A 20,572-nucleotide genomic window follows, 5' to 3' on the forward strand; every position below is an offset into this window, starting at 1 on the left:
TACAATTTCTAATCTTTTTGAATATATTTGAAACTTTATTCCTGTGTTGGATTTTTTTTGGCATCATTATTCCAGTCTTTAGTGTCACATGATCCTTCAGAAATCATTCTGATATGCTGATTACGTGCTCAATAAAAATGTCTTATTATTATCCATGTTAAAAACAGTTGTGCTGCTTAATATTTTTGTAAAAACTGACTTTTTTTGGAATTCTTTGAAGAAATCTTTTGTAAAATTATAAATATATTTACTGTGACTTTTGATCACTTTATACAACCTTGCTGAAAAAATGTATATAAAAAAAAAAACTACCAAACTTTTGAACCGTAGTGTATCTTATGAAAATAGACAAATAGACATGTCTGCATCATATTTATCTTTTGCATAAATAACAAAAAATGTGTCCGACTAGGATTGTTTTTAGTATATAATGTAATTAGTATTGGTTTACTGTATTATGGTAATAAAAATGTGAAAATGCTCAAATTATTTATGGTCTTAAAATGTCCCTAATCATACAGGTCATTTATTAAGCATCACAATTTTATTTTGAACTGAAATATGACTTTTTTTAATGTATGACACAAACACTGAATGACAACTCAATGAAAATTTTTTTACTTTCAGTTTTCTTTGTGTACAAACAATCATCAAACATTAATACAGAGTCATCCTCAGTGGCAAGAGTCTCAACATTTTAGCAAATTCACACCTCGCCTTTAAAACAATCATAAACGTAATCACGTAAACAGTGCAAACGGACACGCAAGATGCTCCGGGGAAAAGACATCTCATTATAAATGTAAAAAAAAGTACACTTGCTGGTTACTTTCACCTTTCCATCACAGCTATTGATCAGACAAAGCATAGCACAGGAGTGTCTAATTGGAGAAATATCAATAATCCTTAACTTGTCTGTTTTAAAAAATACAAAATTAGTACACTCAAGACACTTAAGGAGAACAGATCACCACAGCAACAGAATGTAGAGTTGCAAAGGACATTTTTCACAGCAATGTTCTCCTAAACTGCAGGCATCTGTGATTATTATTAAACTCGCTATATGAGGTGGTGAATTTGAAGTCACATTCCGTATTCTGGAATTTTTAGAATCGAAAATGGCATATTCATATTTTAGACGGCGTTCAGCAGAACATTTACGGCAATGTTTTGACCCTTTGAAACTCTAACATCTGTCCATCTCAGTTCTCGGCTGTAATGAGGCCATGCTGGTCTAGCTTTGAGAACGTCAAGTCCGGGTGAGTTTATCTGGAGGCATGAAGCCGGAGTCTCCCAGCGATCGGAGACCCACTCGGCCGCTGGGACGAATCGTCAGCCAGGTGATGCTGCCGTTGTTCAGGCCCATCCTCAGCCAGCCCTCGGGAGGAAACTGCAGAGCCCTGGAACAAACGCATGCTTTTAACAGACACTTTATTTGAAAGAGTGTAAAATGACAATACATGTCTCCCGTTATAATCAATGATGCTATAATCTTATTTACATTGTGTTTGCATTGTTAGTTATGATGAAAGCATTCGTGAGAGTGCAGAAATCGAGTTGAAATCGTTATTTCATATGGAAAGGTGTTAGCCAATCAGCAGTGGGCGTTTGCATTGAAGTCTCACAGCAGATACAAAGCATTCAAATCAGGGTAGAAAATGGCTTTTATTTACTAAAATAAAATATGACAATTTATGATTTAAAAATCGTACTAACATTATACTATGCAGTTGCTAGGGTCTGAGCGGTTTCTTACTGTCCCAACTCCCAAGTCTCTGAGATATTATGGTCTCTAGATATGGCTTACGGTAAGTTCATTCAATGTAAGTCTATGGGCTTTTTTCATATGCTAAACTTTAACACTGTTCACAACATTTAACAACATTCTTTAACACTGTTAAAGTTTAAGTGTTAGAAGGATGAACAACAGCAATCGTGATGTTTGACCAAGCAAGAATCAATGATAAAAGGTTGCAAACAGAGTTTTTTATGAATTCCACATTCAATATGAAAACCCATTTCTGGCACATAAGGAAAGAAAAAAATCATGCTTTGGTAAATCATGATTATGACATAAAAAGAATAATTTATGATATACTAGTCATAATTATAAGATAAAATGTAAAAATAATCTAGTACCGTCAAATCGATTAATCATGAATAATCACATCTGACGTTGACGTTTTTGTTTATATATGTGTGTATATATACTGTATATGTATACATATATAAATACATACATATACACATATATGTACATACGTATACATGCACATATATTTAAATAAATATATATATTAATATATATATATATATATATGTGTGTGTGTGTGTGTGTGTGTATATACAGACGTGCACACACACGTATATATATACAATATATATATATATAAAATAACATATATACACACATTATATAAACAAATATTATATAAACATATTATATGTTTATAATATCACATTATATAAACAAAAGTTAGTATAACAAATTATACTAACAAAAAAAATGGTTAGATGTGATTAATCATGATTAATCAATTTGAAAGCACTAAAATTATCACATAAAAAGTATATTAAATATTCACAATTATGAATTATGAACTTTGTCATGACTTTTGATCTCATATATTCAACCTTTTGTCTCATAATGACAAGTATCTCATAAATCTTTACCAAAGCATTATTTTTTTCTTATGTGGCAGAAATGGGCTTCCACAAAACTTGTGCAACCATACGCGCATAACAATACAAAGTGATCAGAGGATACTTACGATTGCACTTTTTTTAATGGACAGACTATTTATGGTTTTCATAAAAGCTTTCAAGAGGACAAAAAGAAGGATAAAGAGACTGGACTGAGTAGCAAGCGAACACAAACCTGCACACAAAATAGCGGATGACATTAGCATGACAGACGATAATCTCGAAGCTGTCCTCCTTCTGCTTGGCGTCGGCTCGGTGGATGTACCGGCGGAACGCTGCCTCGATCCGTGCGCCGTCCTCGTGGTACTGCTGAAACCAGCACAAGAGTTTCACAACCTTCCACGTGAGGATAGGAAGGAGTCCACGGCGCACCCACGACAAAATCAACCTCAACATTCCTCATCAAACAACAACATTTCAGACATCAGGCTTTAGGATGACCAGCAGAGAAATACTAAAGAAACAAAATGTGCGTTTGATGTTTGCTGAAGGGATTTGAGATGGTTTCAGTGTGGGTTTTGTACACCAGCAGTAACATTAGCGGTGTGTTCTGTTATGAGCAGAGTCATCAACAGAACACAAAAGACATAGACTCAAACTTAGACTTCAAATGAGTGATAATGCCTTCAGATGGGCTAAGTAAGACTTGGTGTTTTGCACTGACCGCTGCCTCTGGTTTCCAGTGAGCGACAGGTGGGACGGGCTCTATGGGCGCACCCTCTCGCAGTAAATCACAGCTTTCAAGCTTCACACCTGAAACATGAGTGAAACAAATAACCATTCTGAATCTCTACAATGGCAGCACTTTACAACATGAAATATCAATTCATAATATTTAATTAGCACACATTACAGGAATGGTTCAAGCTAAAATGTACAGATCGAAATTGGTAGGTCAGTTCTAGGTAATGGCGATATTAATTTTGACAACTGGAATACATTTTGGATTATCGTCTCTATCGCAGTTATGTTCATGTGACATTGCAGTGTTGCATTGTCATGAAAGTTTATTCTTTTTAAGCATTTTTAAGGCTTGTCCGTTTAAATTTGACATTTTTACCGTTTAAGCACAATAAGACGCGAAAGGCAATTCATTCGCTATTCGCACGCTTTTCCGACAGACATTTACACCTGAAGAGAGCAGTCTGTCACACAGCACATAAGTATTGAATTGAAATGTCAGTCTTGGCGAGTATTCATATAGTACAGAAAATATATGAATTTCATCTGAAACATTGGCATTGTAACAACCTTATTTATTGTTAAAAGGTTAATTGTCTGCATAAGTATGAATACATCCCAGCCATTTTGCCTTGAATGATTTATCCTATCATAATTTGATCAGAATATGACTGTAGAATGAGCTGTACCTGGCAGGTGTTTGCTGATGATGTTGGCTGTCTCTGTTGCTCTTGTCATGGAGGAGTGGATGAGCACATCGTACTTCAATCCGAGCGCTGCTAATCTCTGTCCTGTAAACTCAGCCTGTTCACGTCCTGCAGGAACCAACAATTTTTTGGCCTAATGTAATTTCTAATGGATTAGGCTCAGCATCTCTTATCATTTTAATATATGCTGAGGGATCAGTACCTAAAGGCGTCAAGACCCTCTCTTTATCTCCTTCCCCCTTGAGGTTGTACTGAGAGTGTCGGATGAGGCAGATGTAGCGTGTGGCCTTGGGTTTGTTGTTCTCTCCATCTGGACTTCCGTTGTCACCAGCAATCTCCTTTCTCTTCCCGTTCACCATAGAGGAGGGCTCACGTCTGAAAGCGGCAAAACACCAATTAGGCCCACTGAACTCAGTTTAGTAAGCAATGACATTGGTGGTTACTACAGTAAATACAAACACTACACTACAGCAGTGTATAGTTGAGTTATACTGGGAGAAACCTGACAGATAATTAGACACTCTTTAGAGACTGTGCAATTGGTTTAAAGACATTTAAACACTCAGTATTTCAAACTGATCCATTTCTATTATTGAGCGAGTTCTGAGAAATACTGTTTAATCTGTTTTTTTTCTCATGAACATTTTCATAGAATGTGTGCACATGATATCTATTATGATTATGAAGCTTGAGGGTCAATTTGACCCGCATATTTCACAAAGGCACAGACCCGAAATGAAAGCATTTGTTAAAAGATTTTATTACAGTTTCTCAACTATCCTCTAAGGACTAATTCACACAGCACCGAAAGACATCGACCAATGCCAACAGACATGTTTGTTTTGAAGGATCAGTGTGTATTTTGCCATTGGTCAGACCTTGTTGAACATGTTCCATTGGCTTTTGTCGGGTTGTGTAATGTCTGAGAAGTGACGTCCTGTAATCTGGTGATTGTCTGCGTTTTGGTGCAGTGTAAATTAGCCTTGTGTATTTTAATTTGCATTTATGCATTTGGCAGAAGCTTTTATTAGAAGTAGCATACAGTGAATTCAAGGTGTGATTTGTTATCAGTTTAAAAACAACTACAGTACTGTTTATAATATTCACAGTTTAATACAAAGTGTGAGTAGTGTTGATGTATTTTTCATAGTTTCCCTTATTTTTTTATTCATTACATTAAATCCAGTTTTAGGGTCCCGACTCCCCACCATAAAACTCACCCCCAGATTTTGAACATAATACAAGGGTATATCTGAGATTGAATACATCAGTTGGCAGACACATTCTAACAAATTAACTTATAAGAAGGCAAGTAGATTAGGCAAGTAGAAACTATAGTGACAATTAACCAGGGGTGCGTTTCCCAAAGCCAACTATGGTCTCGGACTCAGAGCATAGAGTTCAAAGGAACTTGCAACCATAGTTGGCTAACGATGCTTTTGGGAAACACACCCTAGGTCTGACTACAACTTCCTGAGCCAATAATAAGATCAGACACCATTTCAATCAGTGCCAAATGTAGTTAAAGACCTGGGATCAAAGCCAAAGGATTTAAGATCAAACTTTAAACTGGGTGATCCATTAATTATCACCATTGATCAAGGCATTTTACCTAAGGCCGCCCCATAACGCTAACTGGCAATACTAAGTTAATGGTTTTCTGAACATGCACCATGGTTGTGCTATGGTGTTCCTCCAGAATCCTGGAAATAGAATGTAAATACAATAGTAATCAATCGGAAATAAATAGCCCTCTATTTCTTACTTGTCCCAATTATAATCCCATCCGTTCGCAGTGGGCAATGCTGAAGGCTGCGCTGCGTGCACGGCAGCCAGAGTCTTTCTGATTCGGCATCGCTCTCCGAAGTACCCGTGATTATCTGCCGCGACCGCCGCGCACACCAGCACCGCAGACCCACCGGCGAACCCGCACGCGAGACTGACCGCTTTCCGAAACGACATGATTCAAAAGACAGAACAGAAATCAATGTAGAGTAACTAGCGGCTGCTCTTCGGCGGTATGACGCACCAGTCCGTCGCTATGAGTCACTCCGCTGAGGAAGTGTCACTGTTTCCTCCTTTCTCATAACGTAAAGCAAAATAATTGACAGTCACTTAGACCCTGCCATCATAAATATGTGTTTTTTTTCCTAAACCATGAGTAAGAGTGTATTTGGACTCCACAAATAAATGGTTTAGTGATATAAACATAACTTCCAAAAGCAGTCACGACTTTAGTTCTGAAAACAATGACTAAACGGCCATCCATTTTCAAAATAAAAGCCTTCAAAATACAAATTTGAGATTCTTTGAATTTAAAAAAATAAATAAAGTAAACTTTAATATTTTAAAGGTTTAAAAACGGTTTAAATACCCATGGTATTTTATTCAATTAATTATACGTTTTAAAACATATTGAACTGATTAAATGTTTATTTTATGATTTTTTTTTTTCTGAATCACTTTATATAATTCCCTTTAAGAAAAAAAAGCTCTCTAATAAAAGGTAATACCACGGGTTTACTGTCCAATTAAAATAAATTACTATTTATATTTTGTAAAATGTAATATTATTGTGTATTTTGCTCCAGACCTATAGGTGGCAGTAAAATGGCAGCAAATGTTGCCCGTGAGCAGTGGGTTTATGTTTTGATATCGGTGGTGACATGTTTTGCTGTTGTTGATTAAAAGTGTTGTTTTGCTTTGTTTGTGCGTATCATATACCCGCATATCTGTCTCTTGCGTTATAGTAAAGATGGACACGGATGAGGAGGGAGACAATAATGACTGGGATCGCAGCTTAGAGTCAGACATGCTGGAGACAGGTGGGTTCAGCTGGACAACTATGTGAACTTCAGTGTATATTATGGACATTATTTACTCACGCACACATGTTTGCTTAGTTTAAATGCACAGCATATGTCTCATGACAGCTTTAGTTTGCTATAAAAACTTTACTTTGAATAGACTGCGTCTAACTGTCCTTATGTGATTTATCATTTCAGGAGGAAGTATCACTAACAGAGTTACTTCCATATCTCAAAAAGTGATTCTGCATTTTGACCTGGACTGCTTCTATGCACAAGTTGAGATGATCCGAAATCCAGCCCTCCGAACCAAACCTCTTGGTAAAACACCAGAGTATAAACTTTAAAACATTTTTTTCACTAAATATACAACAAATATGTCTCGGTGCAGTTACTGAGATAATACAGACAAAAACACATGAATGGTTCTGCAAAACAAATGCAATCATAAATATGACTACAAATTCATCAAAATACTCTAACCTCATTCCTATACTTAATGCCATACTTGCCTCTGTCTACATCTTTGGTCTCTTAGGCATACAGCAGAAATACATTATTGTGACATGTAACTATGTGGCGAGAGAACACGGCGTGACCAAGCTGATGTCAGTGACTGATGCTGTGGAGAAATGCCCACAGCTGGTGCTAGTCAAAGGAGAAGATCTCACCAATTACAGAGAGATATCCTACAAAGTCACTGGTGAGATCTTACTTTTTTTTCCTTTTCCATAATTTATTATGCGTTTGTAAAGTGTATATATTTGTATATTAAATATATGTATAATTATAATAACAATGAATATACTATACTTTACAATTACAAAAGTTTGGGGTCAGTAAGGTTTTTTTAAGAGAAATAAATACTTTTATTCAGCAAGGACGCACTAAATTTGTCAAAAATCACTGTAAAGACATGTTACAAAAGATTTCTATTTCATTGATAATAAGAAAGGTTTCTTAAGCACCAAATCAGCATATTAAAATTATTTCTGAAGGATCATGTGACACTGAAGACTGGAGTAATGATGCTGAAAATTCAGCTTTGCCATCACAGGAACAAATTATATTTTAAAATATATATTAAAATAGAAAGCAGTTATTTAAAATCGTGATAGTATTTCACAATATTACTGTTTTTACTGTAGTTTTGATTAAATACTGTAAATCCTACCTTGGTGAGCAAAAGAGATTTCTGTCAAAAGCATAAAAAAATATATATATTGAACTTAAGTGTATATTTGCATAATGCTAAGTTAAATATCTTTTCAATGACTTTATCTGCCCAAGACTTGCTGATGTCATACTGCCCCCTAGTGGAGAGGCTGGGCTTTGACGAAAACTACATGGACGTTACAGAAATGGTGGAGAGAAGACTGAAGGAGACCCGTATTTCAGATCTCTCCTTCAGTGGACACATATATAAACATGAATGTGAGTCGGAGCGCCACTTCAACCAAGTACTGACAGTTTTAAAACCAGTGGTTGCAGGGCATTGGTTACAAATCTAGACTTGTAATTCAAAGTTTGCTGTTTCAGACCCCATAAGTGGCAGTTAATGAATTGGATGAATTCAGCATGCCCTTTTTCTTGTTGTTTTTCATGTTCAATGGGAGAATTGCTAGAGATTTCCGGTCATTATAAATCCTCATGCTCATCTTCAGGTGTGGCAGTTGACGAGGAGAACGCCCGACTGGCTGTAGGCTCTTTGATAGCAGCTGAGATGAGACAAGCCATCTTCAGCATGCTGGGACTAACAGGCTGTGCAGGCATCGCTAGCAACAAACTCTTGGCCAAGCTGGTGTCCGGCACCTTTAAACCCAACCAGCAAACCACCCTCCTGCCGTACAGCACTGCTGAGCTCATGAGCAGCCTCACAGGACTTATCAGAGTGCCTGGTAAGATGACACATACAGTAAGCTCACCCATCTCATGCCATATATACTGTTTATATTCTGTAAACATTGGCTGTGTTTACAGGGATTGGTTACAAGACACGTGAGAAGCTAAAGGCTCTGGGTCTGGTCAGTGTGAGAGATCTACAGTTATTCCCTCTGCCTGACCTGGTGAAGGAGTTTGGTGAAGTGACCGCTAAAAGAATTCAAAACCTCGCCTGTGGCATTGATGAGTCTCCAGTCACGTCTGCGGGTCCTCCTCAGGTATTCTCCATTATTATTGTAGATCCTTCAGGCGTAGTCTTGATCTTGCAATTTTATCTTTTGAGGGTGTTATCAGTGCTTTTTTTATAAATTACATTACATTTTACATATAGTCATTTATTCTCAATTTATTATACAACAGCCAACAATAATTGCAATACCATAATGCCAGTGTCAAGAGTAAGCTAGAGTTCTTACTTGAACTTTTGAGCTTCTTTATCACTCTAGCTTACTCAACAAATATTGTACATTTATTTTGTAGAAACATCATTGTTTTTGAAAGAAGTCTCTTATGCTGCATTTATGTGATTAAAAATACAGTAGAAACAATCTTATTTTGAAATATTACTATTCAAAATAAAAGTTTCCTATTTCAATATATTTTTAAATGTAATTTATTCCTTTGATTTCAAAGCTACATTTTCAGCATCATTACTCCAGTCTTCAATGTCACATGATCCTTCAGAAATCAGTCTAATATGATAATTTGCTGATCAAATTTTTTTTTCTTATTATCGTCAATTTTGAAAACAGTTGTGCTGCTTAATATTTTTGTGGAAACAACAGCATATTTTTAAATAACATTATAAATGTCTTTACTGTGTCTTTTGATTAATTTAATGCATCCATGGTGAATAAAAGTATTCATTTCTTTAAAGAAAATCTACCTATGAACGATAGTATATACAGTATATCCAAATATTTGTGAAGCATAACAATTTTTACAAGCTCTTATCCTCAAACAATGCAAGAATGATGCAGCACGAAAGATAAAATCATCTGTAAAATAAATGATACATTTCAGTCTCTCAGCGACGAGGACTCGTTCAAGAAAATTTCAACACTAGAGGAAGTTGTGAAAAAAACTGAGGAACTACTCACCAGCCTGACTGAGAGGTAAAAACTACATTTGACAATATCAGAGTAAAGTAAACCACAATAGACTTTTGTTTGGCATGTCTGTAGTTTGTTTCTCTGTTTAAATGACCTGCAGGATGCACAAAGACGGCAGGCAGCCACACACATTCAGACTAACGATTCGCCGATACACGGTCACTAATCGCTGGTTCAGTCGAGAGAGCCGACAGTGTCCGATACCCAACCAAACCGGGCTCAAGATCACATGCGGTACAGTTCTGCTCTTTTGCGTGCTTTGACTGTATAATGCCTTTACTGTATGTACACAAATTATTGAGAGATGATTGTGCTGTGCTGTTGTTATTCATATTCACCTTTCTCTATCTTAGGAAACAGTGAGGCTGTGCCCCAGTTACTGTCATTATCAGTGAAGCTCTTTCATAAAATGGTGGACACTTGTGAGCCATTCCATCTGACCCTGCTGAATGTGTGTTTTAGTAACCTGCAGGCTAAAAGCTCCAGCAAGAGCTCCATCGCCTCTTTCTTCACACACAAATCTCCTACAACAACACAAATGACATCTCAACGGCAGGTCAGTACATGTGATTTCCCTCATTTTAGAGTTATTAGTTCTGATAAAACACAATAAATATCTGCATTTTTCTTCATTTCTCAACCAAACTTATGCCAAGGCTTTCTATTTTTCCAAAGCCATCTCTGAACATTTAGAGATCTTAATAACTTTGATAAAAGCTTATTAGGGACAAATTTTTAATAATTCTGTTCACCTTTTATTTTATATATATTTATATAAAATATAAGATTGTTTTAATGTTTTTGAAAGTTTTTTATGCTCACCGAGGCTGTAAAAAATACTGTAAAAAACAAAATATTGTGAAATAATATAACAATTTAAAATAACTGAATTTTCAGCAGCCATTACTCCAGTCTTCAGTATCACATGTTCCTTCGGAAATCATTATATGATAATATGCTGATTTGGTGCTTATTATTATCAATATGAAAAAGTTATTGTACTGCTAAATAATTTCATAGTTTTTTAACATTTTAAATATTTACTGCCACTTTAGATTAATTTAATAGCTTACCTCAAACTTATGAACAGTAGTGCATTTATATATTTTATTTATTTAAAAAAGCACACACACACACACACACACACACACACACATATATATATATATATATATATATATATATATATATATATATATATATATATATATAGGTCTTGCTAACTGCTTGCTAAAACTTTTTTATATGCTGATTTAAGTCAACAATAACTTGAAAACAGTAAAAGTTAACAGAATCTGTCTTTTGAATTATCACTAGGTGGAACCTGATCTCTGTGAGTCTGTAGCAAATTCCCAGTTTACTCAGGCAGATGTTTTACATAAAGAAGATAAAACATGGAACAGCATTAAACCAATAGAACACATGTCAATATTTCCAACCCAAGAATCACAAACACAGCCAACTTCAGTCAACGCCATATCTCCCATGCAGCCTGTTTTTGAGCACTCACGAGTTACAAACATGAACATTAGAGAGTCTTGTATGAGCAACGTTCCAGAGGAGACATTGTGTTCCAAGCTGCCTCCAGGTGTCGATCCGGAAGTATTCAAACTCCTTCCTGAGCACATTCAGATGGAGCTGATTACCAGTTTTCAAAATAAAGAGCTCATTTACGGATCTGCTGTCACATCTTTTGAAGACGACCCAGCGGATCGTTCCACGTTGACTTTTAACCAACCAAGAACACCTGAACGCTGTGAGACAGCTTTGAATTATTGCAGAAATTCTGCTTCTCATAACCATGAACTCGACAAGACCTTGTCATCTGCTCAGTCCACCATGGAATTACATTCTGGGCTCATCAAAGACACGGAAAGTCATGATATCCCACCCACCACTCAGACACCTCAATCAGATATCCCTCCAAATGTGGACCCTTATGTATTCTCACAACTTCCTGCTGATGTGCAAAGGGAGTTACTGACAGAGTGGAAACAGCAGAAACCGGTCCTCAAAATCCCGTCCAAACACTCGCATAAAACCTCCAATACCAAAGACAAGAAGAACGCTGCTAAAGCCAGCCAGTGCAACAACATTCTGAAATACTTCAAACCCAACTGAGGACAGAAATACTAAAGTGTCTGTTTATAAAATCTGATTTTTTTACGAATGTTCAAAATAACTATGTAAACCATATCTTTGTAATCAATAGTACAGAAATATGTCAATTCTGTCATGATTTAATCATGTCAAACATGTATGACACTCCCATGGGATGCTGGGAAACAAGGTCATCCTTGTTTGGAACAATTATGTAAATCATGACATAATTTTAATTTTTCTGTGAAATATTACTTTAAGGATGTCAGATATATGTTTTATTTTGTTAATAAACCATATATGTCTTTAAATAACCATTTTGATTAAGTCATTGTATACGCAAGAGCTGAACACTGTTTACGTACAGTATACTTATAATAATAGTGTATAATATTTGTAACATAATATTTATAAGTTGCAATATTAAAATACTGTACTGTTCAAAAGTTTGGGGTCGGTAATGTAGGTAAATTCGTTTTTTAAAGAAGTATGCTCACAAAGGCCGCATTTATTTGATCACAAATACAGTAAAAACAATATTAAGTATTATTGCAATTTAAAATAGTTTGGTTTCACAGAAAGGGCTTAAGCCTTGTCTGAAAATCCAGGGTTAAAGTGGGACCCTTGGAAAATGAAAACGTTTTTTTAGAATCATCTTATGTTACTTATCCAATGTAAACATTATTTTGAAAAACGGTATCCTTTTTTGCATTCATGGTTTTATGAAGCTTTTAATTTTATTCTATATCTTTTATTCTGGGTAGAAGCTTTACCAAAAGAAAACTAAACAAAAATCGTGTCAATTTTAAAACCTTTATTTAAAAAAAAAAAAAAAAGCGCCTTTTTCCGACGCTGCTTCCGGTTGCAGTTCTTCACTATTCTTTAGCCGCATCTTCTTCCGGGACACCGTACCACTATATTCAATCTATTATCTCTATCCGACCGCTGCATTTCCCAGCATTTTCTCCATTGCACATCACCGTTTGTCAGGTCATCTTTGAGAATGAAAGGAGCGAAATTAGCCGTGGTTTTGGGCATGTTTTTGGCCCTCGTCCTGCTGACCGAGACGGCGCGGAGCAGGAAGGAGTCTAGTAGCCAGAACAGCTTCAGGAGGGCGGCCAGCGGCTTCTACCAAACCCTCAGCAATATCTTCGGAGAGGAGAACATTAGGGCGCTGTACAAGGTACATATAAGATCACACGATATTGTCATGCTAGTGCATAGTTGTTTTTTTGCAGGTGCATTAGATTAGTTAGAGCATACCGAGATCACCAGCTGTCAGTGGCCGTGTCTCAAAACCTAGTGACCTACCTAACGTTACCTAGAGCGAGGGCATTCTGTTTAAGTGCATCGTTCTGTTTATGTAGGGCACTAGCTTGTAACGCTTCATAATAATAATAATAGCTGAATTAATAATGGATTGTCCAATGTTATATAGTACCTAATAATAATTATCATTTATTACTTGTCTTTTAAAATTGTTATCAAGTAAAATGTGTTATTAAATTTCATTCCGTTTTATTTACATTTTAATTATATATTGAAAATAAAATTTAAAATTTTAATTTTAATTATCATTATTTACAATTTGAATGGACAATTACAAGCTGTTGAGAAAGCTGTCTATGGTGTTATAATGTTTGTAGTATATCATTGGCAAATGTGGCATGAATGACTGTCCTATTAATAGATTTATAGTTCAACTTGTAAAGTTTTGTTCATATTTGCAGATACAGGATTTAGTAGTTGTGCATTACTAAATGGCCAATAATTAGAAATGCAATGATAGATAATGGATAGTTAAAGGTTTCAACTTTTATTTATTTCTAAAAATTCGAGAGAAAATAAGAAAACAAAGCCTAGGCCTATATTTAGGACCATTAGAATTTCACCCCTTTTCACCCCTTATTCCATTTACTAAAATGGAAAAGACGTCATTCTTAGCAAATTGATATAATACATATATATATATATTTTATAAATTAATATAAAAAATATGTGAAGTAGTTCATGCATCATGTTGTTTTACTGCTTTTAAATTTCGTTGTTATTAATATTTTTTTTTAGAGTAATATTTTAAATGTAGTAATCAATCATGTGATCATTAATTTGGATTGTTTTTTTGATATTGTGATGTGATATTATTATTATCTTCTTTTCTCTGGATTGTAATGGAGTACTGTAATTTTATGTAACAACCTTACATGCCCAGGGACTACAGATGCAAATTAGCTAAACTAGAGATAACTTTAAATGAATCATTACTGATAATAATAATAATATTACAAAAAAACTAAAATGTCAGAAGAAAATGGGATATGCTTATTTACTCATAAAAATCATGTCACAGTGTGAGAAATCTTAATGAGTGAAACAAAAATCTAATCTAAAATAAAATTATTTTAATCTAAAATAAAAAAAATTTTAATCTAGTGATTTTATTCTGTGACCCGTACTTGTGTTAATGATATTAAATGCATATCATAATTAATAGATCATTGCATCTTTTGCATTCTTTATTTATTTAAAAAAAAAAAATCAATCTTTTTTGCAGTTCTTCTCAAAAACTACAGAGAGGTTTGTTCATGGAGTCGATTCATTTTTGGACACTTTGTGGAAACTCTGGGTGGATCTGCTTGATGTTATGGGCATTGACTGTAAGTCTGGATCACACTTGTCATATTATGTCTGCGATGTCATATTGTCACTGTTTGTGTATGATGCAAAAATCATGTCCTGAATTTCTCTCTCTTCTCTCTCCTCAGCCTCTAACCTGACCCACTACTTCAGCCCATCGTCCGTGTCCAGTTCTCCTGCTCGCGCGCTCCTCCTGGTGGCGGCCTTGCTGGTGGCTTACTGGTTCCTGTCCTTGTTCCTGAGTGGCTTCTTTTACATCCTTCACGCGGTGTTCGGCCGTTTCTTCTGGCTGGCCCGCGTAGCACTTTTCGCCCTCTCGTGCCTGTACATTCTGCAGAAATTTGAGGGCGACCCAGAGAAGGCGGTGCTGCCGCTGTGCTTCATCATGGCTGTGTACTTCATGACGGGACCGGTGGGTGCGTACTGGCGGAAAGGGGGCGGATCTGGAACTCTGGAGGAGAAGATCGACCAGCTCGATACCCAGATCCGCCTCCTCAACATCCGCTTGAGCAGAGTGATTGAAAACCTGGAGCGCTCCAGTGACCAATGAAGTTTTTCGCCCCAGGCTAAGGGTTAGAGCTGGGGTTTGTGGGATGGTATGAGAAGAAAAAAAGTTTTTTTTTGTTTTTTTTTTGTCCCCTTTTTCTCAGGATGTCCCAACGTAGTAAGGCAAGAATTGTATGGAAATGTGATCAATTCTCCGAAATTAGTCCATTACGTTCGCCCTGTTGTCGTAGAATGTATCATTAGTGTCCATTTCTACTGTAGCCGCCCATTTTTTGAGTAAATATCAGGACTTTTTTTGTATACTGTGGATCTGTGTGTGTGTTCAAGCCTTGAGTTGAGTGTGTTATTCCATTGCGCAGTGTTACGCCTTTTACATAAGCTTTGTTTGGCCATTTTCTGTAAGTGTGTGTGTGTGTGTTATTTATAAATCAGGAAGGCAATGCAATTCAGAGTTGATTTAGAAACACTCAAAGTGTGAAGAAGAGTCAGTATCACTGCATTTTTTCATCTCTCCTTTGTCTCTTCTTGAGGTCACCAGAGGTTACTCTGAGTTCAGGACCGATCGGCACTATCAGGGATCGAGATGTATGTGGAAATCGCTTTCAGAAAGCAGCTAGTCATCAGATTCATGAGGATATCTGACCAGTGTTCCTGGCAGCAAAATAACGGTGCTGCAATCTACACCAGTATCTCTGTCCAACTTCAGCTAAGAGAGAGAGATGTTCTCACGTACAGGGAGAAACCTGGTCATGCACTTTGTTCTCAGCATGAGATCATTTTATCACTTGTATGTACCATTTTAATACACTTCTAGCAAGGGATTGATTGAATAGTGTGTTAATCCCACTACATATTAGTGCTGCTTAGTAAATCATTTTTAAGAAAGTGGCCTCTATGGTTTCATCCACAGTGGCATTGAAAATGAAATGCCTGGCAACTAATTGAACCCGGGTTCTATCTTCTCTGTTACCTCTCATTCACGCTCATTCCTTCTTGCTTTTGCAGTAAAGCTTTGTAGCTAAAGCTAATTTGCATGTTTGTTTTTTTTACTATAATTTGAACCACTGTTTCATAGATGAAAATACTGTAATTTTACTTTTTTTTTAATACGTTTTTACATTTTAGTTAATTCAATTTTCTTAACGATCAGTGTTTAAGTATATTTTCATTCCATAATATGCCATGAATTGTTTTATTTATTTTGAACACACAATCAGCACTGCTATATTTAAAGTAAACGTACTCCGGTTCAAAAGTTTGGTGGGTTTGTAAGAAATTAATACTTTTATTCTCAACATTAATAATAATATAAAATATTTCCTGAGCACCAAATCAGCATATTAGAATGATTTCTGAAGGATCATGTGACACTGAAGACTGGAGAAAAGTTAGCTTTGCCATCACAGGAATAAATTACATTTAAAAATGTTAAAATAGAAAACTGTTTATTTTTAACTATTTTAACGAAATATTTCTCAACATTATTGTTTTTACTCTATTTTTGGTCAAATAAATCTTAACGACCCCAAACTTTTGAACAGTACTGTAGTGTGTTTTTAAAAGCTGGGAACATTTTATGTTGTTGTTTTGCATCATTGTAAAAAAAAATATTTTCAAATCAATGTTATCTTTTCTTTTTTTGTGTGTGTGTGTTCATTTCTGATACTAAATTATCATTTTTATATTATTATATTTGTCTCCAGTCTGTTATTTTAAAGTCGTCATGAATTCAAAGTGCGAGTTTTGTGGCTTTTAGTCCCTGCCGTCTCAACTCTTTTTAAACATTGACAAAATTCACTTTTAACAGAAACAAAGTCTTTCTCTTCATAGGCCAAAAATATTGATGACTCATCCTGCACTTCACTGATTTTAGACCTGCCAATGACTACTGTAGTGAAACTCAAGCCAAATGGAAATCAGTGCATGCACCATTATGAGGCCCTTTTTTACTGTATGAATATGTGAAGGATGTTACCCGGTTTATAAATCATGCAAAATAAGCACCAGCTTTTAAGGAATCTGCAAATAGCAAACATGCATTTAATTGCAATGCACCAGCATTATTGTAAAAGTACTGGGGACAACTAAGAATAATTACACAATATACATGTTTCAGCAAACAATCCTATATTTTAAAATAGTCATTTTAAAATAGTCATGTGTGTTTTGCATATCTGTGAATGAGAAGCCACAGTAATATACCATGGGAAATAAGTTTTATTGTTAGCTGTGATTTCATAATTCAGTTGAAAGTTCCAGCACCATGTCATGTGCTAAATTTATTTGTGGAATATAATGTATTTTTTTTGCTACATCAAACATATGAGAGATGTACTGACTCAATAACTGCAAAGACCCAGTTCTCTCTCACATTGTCTCTCCAGTTGAATGCGCCAGTGCCAATTATTGTGTGTTGAGGATTTTGCGTCATTAACTGATTTGTATTAGAAAGCACTGAATCTTTGTGAAGTCTAGACATTAACTGGTATCTTTGCATAGTATGCATAGATTTCTATATCAGGTTTGCTTTTGTACTGTATCATTTTTATCAGGGTAGTTCACCTGCGATGTTGCTTGCTGTGGTATTATTTGTCATATTTTTGTGTTTAAATGAAACTTAAATGATTTTCTCTGAGATTAAACAGTGGTACAAAAATGATTTAATAAATGTAATATACAATTTGACCAACAAGTCTTGGGAACTCTTTTTTTTTTAAATATATATATATCACGATATTAAAATTTTGAGGGCTCAGCCTGACCAATAGTAATGGTGTAATATATTATATTTGCTCACACTGCAGTTTGAGCTTTTGTAACATTTATGAAAAAGTTGCTTCACCTAATTTGGATTTAGGAGGTTATTCGTGACACAGCAGGCACTTGTTTGAACATTGCTTCATTTGTCTGTTCAGATGGCCTAATATGAACTCTAAAGCTCTAATAAGTGGAGAGGGTTCAATCATGTCTGGTCTGACACACAGCCAACCCAATGGATGAGTTTAAGCAGGCATCCTAAAGGTCCATGTGCAGTTCGGATGTTAAGGAGTTCTGTTTGCTTTGCAAAAACAGTTGATGAGACTATCAGTGGTGCTGAAGTCCGTCCACTAGATCAAATGCACAAATGAAAAAAACATTATGTAATGCTGGCATTGCAACTCATTGATAACCCAGAGGTGAAAGCTTGTGATGTTAGCTGTACTTGGCATTTGATTTTGCCATCCTCATGCAATTTAACATACTGTACATTAAAAATGTCACTCAGGTGAAGGTTTCAAAAAACAAACAAACAGATTTTTCAGTTTACATTGTCAAAGACACTCTGAAATTTTCTTGCAAATTGTATTTCACCAGATGCATCTCTATTCCTGTGAGAGCTGATCCAAATCTGTCTAAAAGGGTTATGCAACATGTAACGATCAAAAGGAGCACTGTGCCTTTAAGATACCCATATTTGGCTTGTATATAATGTTGAGCATTGTTGCTTTTTTATTGGTTGTGCCCAGAGGGTGCAGACATGACCCCGTTCCCATCGCTTTTATGAAAGCACATTTTTAACGCTATATGGACTCCAGTCTTACTAAGACAGACAGATAGATAGACAGATAGACAGATAGATAGATAGATAGATAGATAGATAGATAGATAGATAGATAGATAGATAGATAGATAGATAGATATACAGTATAGATAGACAGACAGACAGATGATAGATAGATAGATGATAGACAGATAGATAGATAGATAGATAGATAGATAGATAGATATACAGTATAGATAGACAGACAGACAGATGATAGATAGATAGATAGATAGATAGATATACAGTATAGATAGACAGACAGACAGATGATAGATAGATAGATAGATAGATAGATAGATAGATAGATAGATAGATAGATAGATAGATATACAGTATAGATAGACAGACAGACAGATGATAGATAGATAGATAGATAGATAGATAGATATACAGTATAGATAGACAGACAGACAGATGATAGATAGATAGATGATAGACAGATAGATAGATAGATAGATAGATAGATAGATAGATATACAGTATAGATAGACAGACAGACAGATGATAGATAGATAGATAGATAGATAGATAGATATACAGTATAGATAGACAGACAGACAGATGATAGATAGATAGATGATAGATAGATAGATAGATAGATAGATAGATAGATAGATAGATAGATAGATAGATATACAGTATAGATAGACAGACAGACAGATGATAGATAGATAGATAGATAGATAGATAGATAGATAGATAGATAGATAGATAGATAGATATACAGTATAGATAGACAGACAGACAGATGATAGATAGATAGATGATAGATAGATAGATAGATAGATAGATAGATAGATAGATAGATATACAGTATAGATAGACAGACAGACAGATGATAGATAGATAGATAGATAGATAGATAGATAGATAGATAGATAGATAGGTAGATAGGTAGATAGATAGATAGATAGATAGATAGATAGATAGATAGATAGATAGATAGATAGATAGATAGATAGATAGATCAAGGCAGTGGACATTGTCATTTCAGGCCAAGTATAAAATAAAGATTGATATGCAGTTATGTAATATGCATCTAGGCAAATAACAATGGCCAAGAAGTTAACTGAAAATGGGTTGCAGATCCAGCAGCATATTTTGAAATCATTCATATAAAAATTTGTTTTATAGCTTCAAGAAATGAACACTTGCTTTTATGAATTTAGCAGATGCTTTTGTCTAAAGCGACTTACAATCGAGGAACAAAAGCAATTTCAATTAAATTAAGCACATTCCATGATTTCTATAAGTTTCATCACAAACAAACAAGTTTACATTGTAAATCTGTGGAGCAACTCCTATTTCCCAAATGTTATACAAATATAGATGAAATTAGCCTTGACATTAATCACTGACCCTGCAAAAGTAATTCAGCAGCTCTTTATATACTATAATACCTTCCTTTGGTGCAAAATTTTTTAAAATAAGTAAATAGACTGCATAAAATCCCAACAAAATGTATGGAAAATGTAGTACAGACACACCTTTCACATTTTTTCCTTCCCCATCAGATCATGTTGCAGGCAGGCTGCAGGCTCTGGATTGGGCACACCTCTGCATGATCCCTTCTTCTATTGGCTGGGCGCTTCAGTGGGCCGAATTGGCGGAACGGCTGTGTGACTTCTGATTGGTTCGCTTCTCCGTTTGTCCATGTTGCTTTCTCTCGTGCTGCTGTCTCGGCTGATGTGAGGCCAGCTTTAGGAGCCAATGGAATAAAAGAAATGCTAATTGCGGAGCAGTCCGATATTCCTCCGCCAAAACCTAACAGCTTTATCCAAGACCCTTTAGATG

At 35.5% G+C, this 20,572-nt stretch overlaps 3 protein-coding genes across 5 annotated transcripts; 2 read left to right on the plus strand and 1 right to left on the minus strand.

Annotated features, from left to right (window-relative positions):
• Positions 1-597: 597 nt before the first annotated feature.
• On the minus strand, positions 598-6,364 carry pgam5 (PGAM family member 5, serine/threonine protein phosphatase, mitochondrial). 2 transcript variants are annotated; one of them, XM_079871771.1, is made up of 6 exons: positions 5,857-6,364; positions 4,294-4,466; positions 4,074-4,199; positions 3,368-3,456; positions 2,879-3,009; positions 598-1,400 (listed from the first exon to the last, which is right to left on the minus strand). In XM_079871771.1, exons 1-6 carry the CDS (start codon positions 6,051-6,053, stop codon positions 1,250-1,252), a joined length of 867 nt encoding a protein of 288 aa, XP_079727897.1. In that variant the 5' UTR covers positions 6,054-6,364; the 3' UTR covers positions 598-1,249. The 2 variants fall into 2 exon arrangements, with proteins under 2 accessions (XP_079727897.1, XP_079727896.1); XM_079871770.1 differs by having other exon boundaries at positions 2,879-3,012; positions 5,857-6,342.
• A 328-nt stretch (positions 6,365-6,692) lies between these two features.
• Positions 6,693-12,367, plus strand: poli (polymerase (DNA directed) iota). Its single transcript, XM_079873282.1, has 10 exons — positions 6,693-6,916; positions 7,097-7,219; positions 7,437-7,601; positions 8,189-8,332; positions 8,563-8,796; positions 8,879-9,057; positions 9,863-9,954; positions 10,052-10,185; positions 10,305-10,507; positions 11,269-12,367. Exons 1-10 carry the CDS (start codon positions 6,847-6,849, stop codon positions 12,070-12,072), a joined length of 2,148 nt encoding a protein of 715 aa, XP_079729408.1. The 5' UTR covers positions 6,693-6,846; the 3' UTR covers positions 12,073-12,367.
• A 545-nt stretch (positions 12,368-12,912) lies between these two features.
• On the plus strand, positions 12,913-17,882 carry bri3bp (bri3 binding protein). 2 transcript variants are annotated; one of them, XM_079873284.1, is made up of 4 exons: positions 12,913-13,234; positions 14,606-14,708; positions 14,817-15,284; positions 15,726-17,882. In XM_079873284.1, the coding sequence occupies exons 1-3, from the start codon at positions 13,055-13,057 to the stop codon at positions 15,236-15,238; spliced, it is 705 nt and encodes a 234-aa protein (XP_079729410.1). In that variant the 5' UTR covers positions 12,913-13,054; the 3' UTR covers positions 15,239-15,284; positions 15,726-17,882. The 2 variants fall into 2 exon arrangements, with proteins under 2 accessions (XP_079729410.1, XP_079729409.1); XM_079873283.1 differs by having other exon boundaries at positions 14,817-17,882.
• The last annotated feature ends 2,690 nt before the right edge of the window (positions 17,883-20,572 follow it).

The sequence above is a fragment of the Squalius cephalus genome (genome assembly GCF_949319135.1).
Source record: "Squalius cephalus genome assembly, chromosome: 5".
Lineage (NCBI taxonomy): Eukaryota > Metazoa > Chordata > Actinopteri > Cypriniformes > Leuciscidae > Squalius > Squalius cephalus.

Bases quoted from the DNA above. Each gene is read 5' to 3' on its own strand.
- pgam5 (XM_079871770.1), bottom strand. From the start codon at position 6,053: ATGTCGTTTCGGAAAGCGGTCAGTCTCGCGTGCGGGTTCGCCGGTGGG. The intron at 4,200-4,293 runs GTACTGATCCCT...TGGTTCCTGCAG, and splicing joins GAGGGTCTTGACGCCTTTAG to GACGTGAACAGGCTGAGTTT. The intron at 1,401-2,878 runs GTTTGTGTTCGC...CGTTTGTTCCAG, and splicing joins ATCCGCTATTTTGTGTGCAG to GGCTCTGCAGTTTCCTCCCG.
- poli (XM_079873282.1), top strand. From the start codon at position 6,847: ATGGACACGGATGAGGAGGGAGACAATAATGACTGGGATCGCAGCTTA. The intron at 10,186-10,304 runs GTACAGTTCTGC...TCTCTATCTTAG, and splicing joins CGGGCTCAAGATCACATGCG to GAAACAGTGAGGCTGTGCCC. The intron at 10,508-11,268 runs GTCAGTACATGT...AATTATCACTAG, and splicing joins AAATGACATCTCAACGGCAG to GTGGAACCTGATCTCTGTGA.
- bri3bp (XM_079873283.1), top strand. From the start codon at position 13,055: ATGAAAGGAGCGAAATTAGCCGTGGTTTTGGGCATGTTTTTGGCCCTC. The intron at 13,235-14,605 runs GTACATATAAGA...TCTTTTTTGCAG, and splicing joins ACATTAGGGCGCTGTACAAG to TTCTTCTCAAAAACTACAGA. The intron at 14,709-14,816 runs GTAAGTCTGGAT...CTCTCTCCTCAG, and splicing joins TGATGTTATGGGCATTGACT to CCTCTAACCTGACCCACTAC.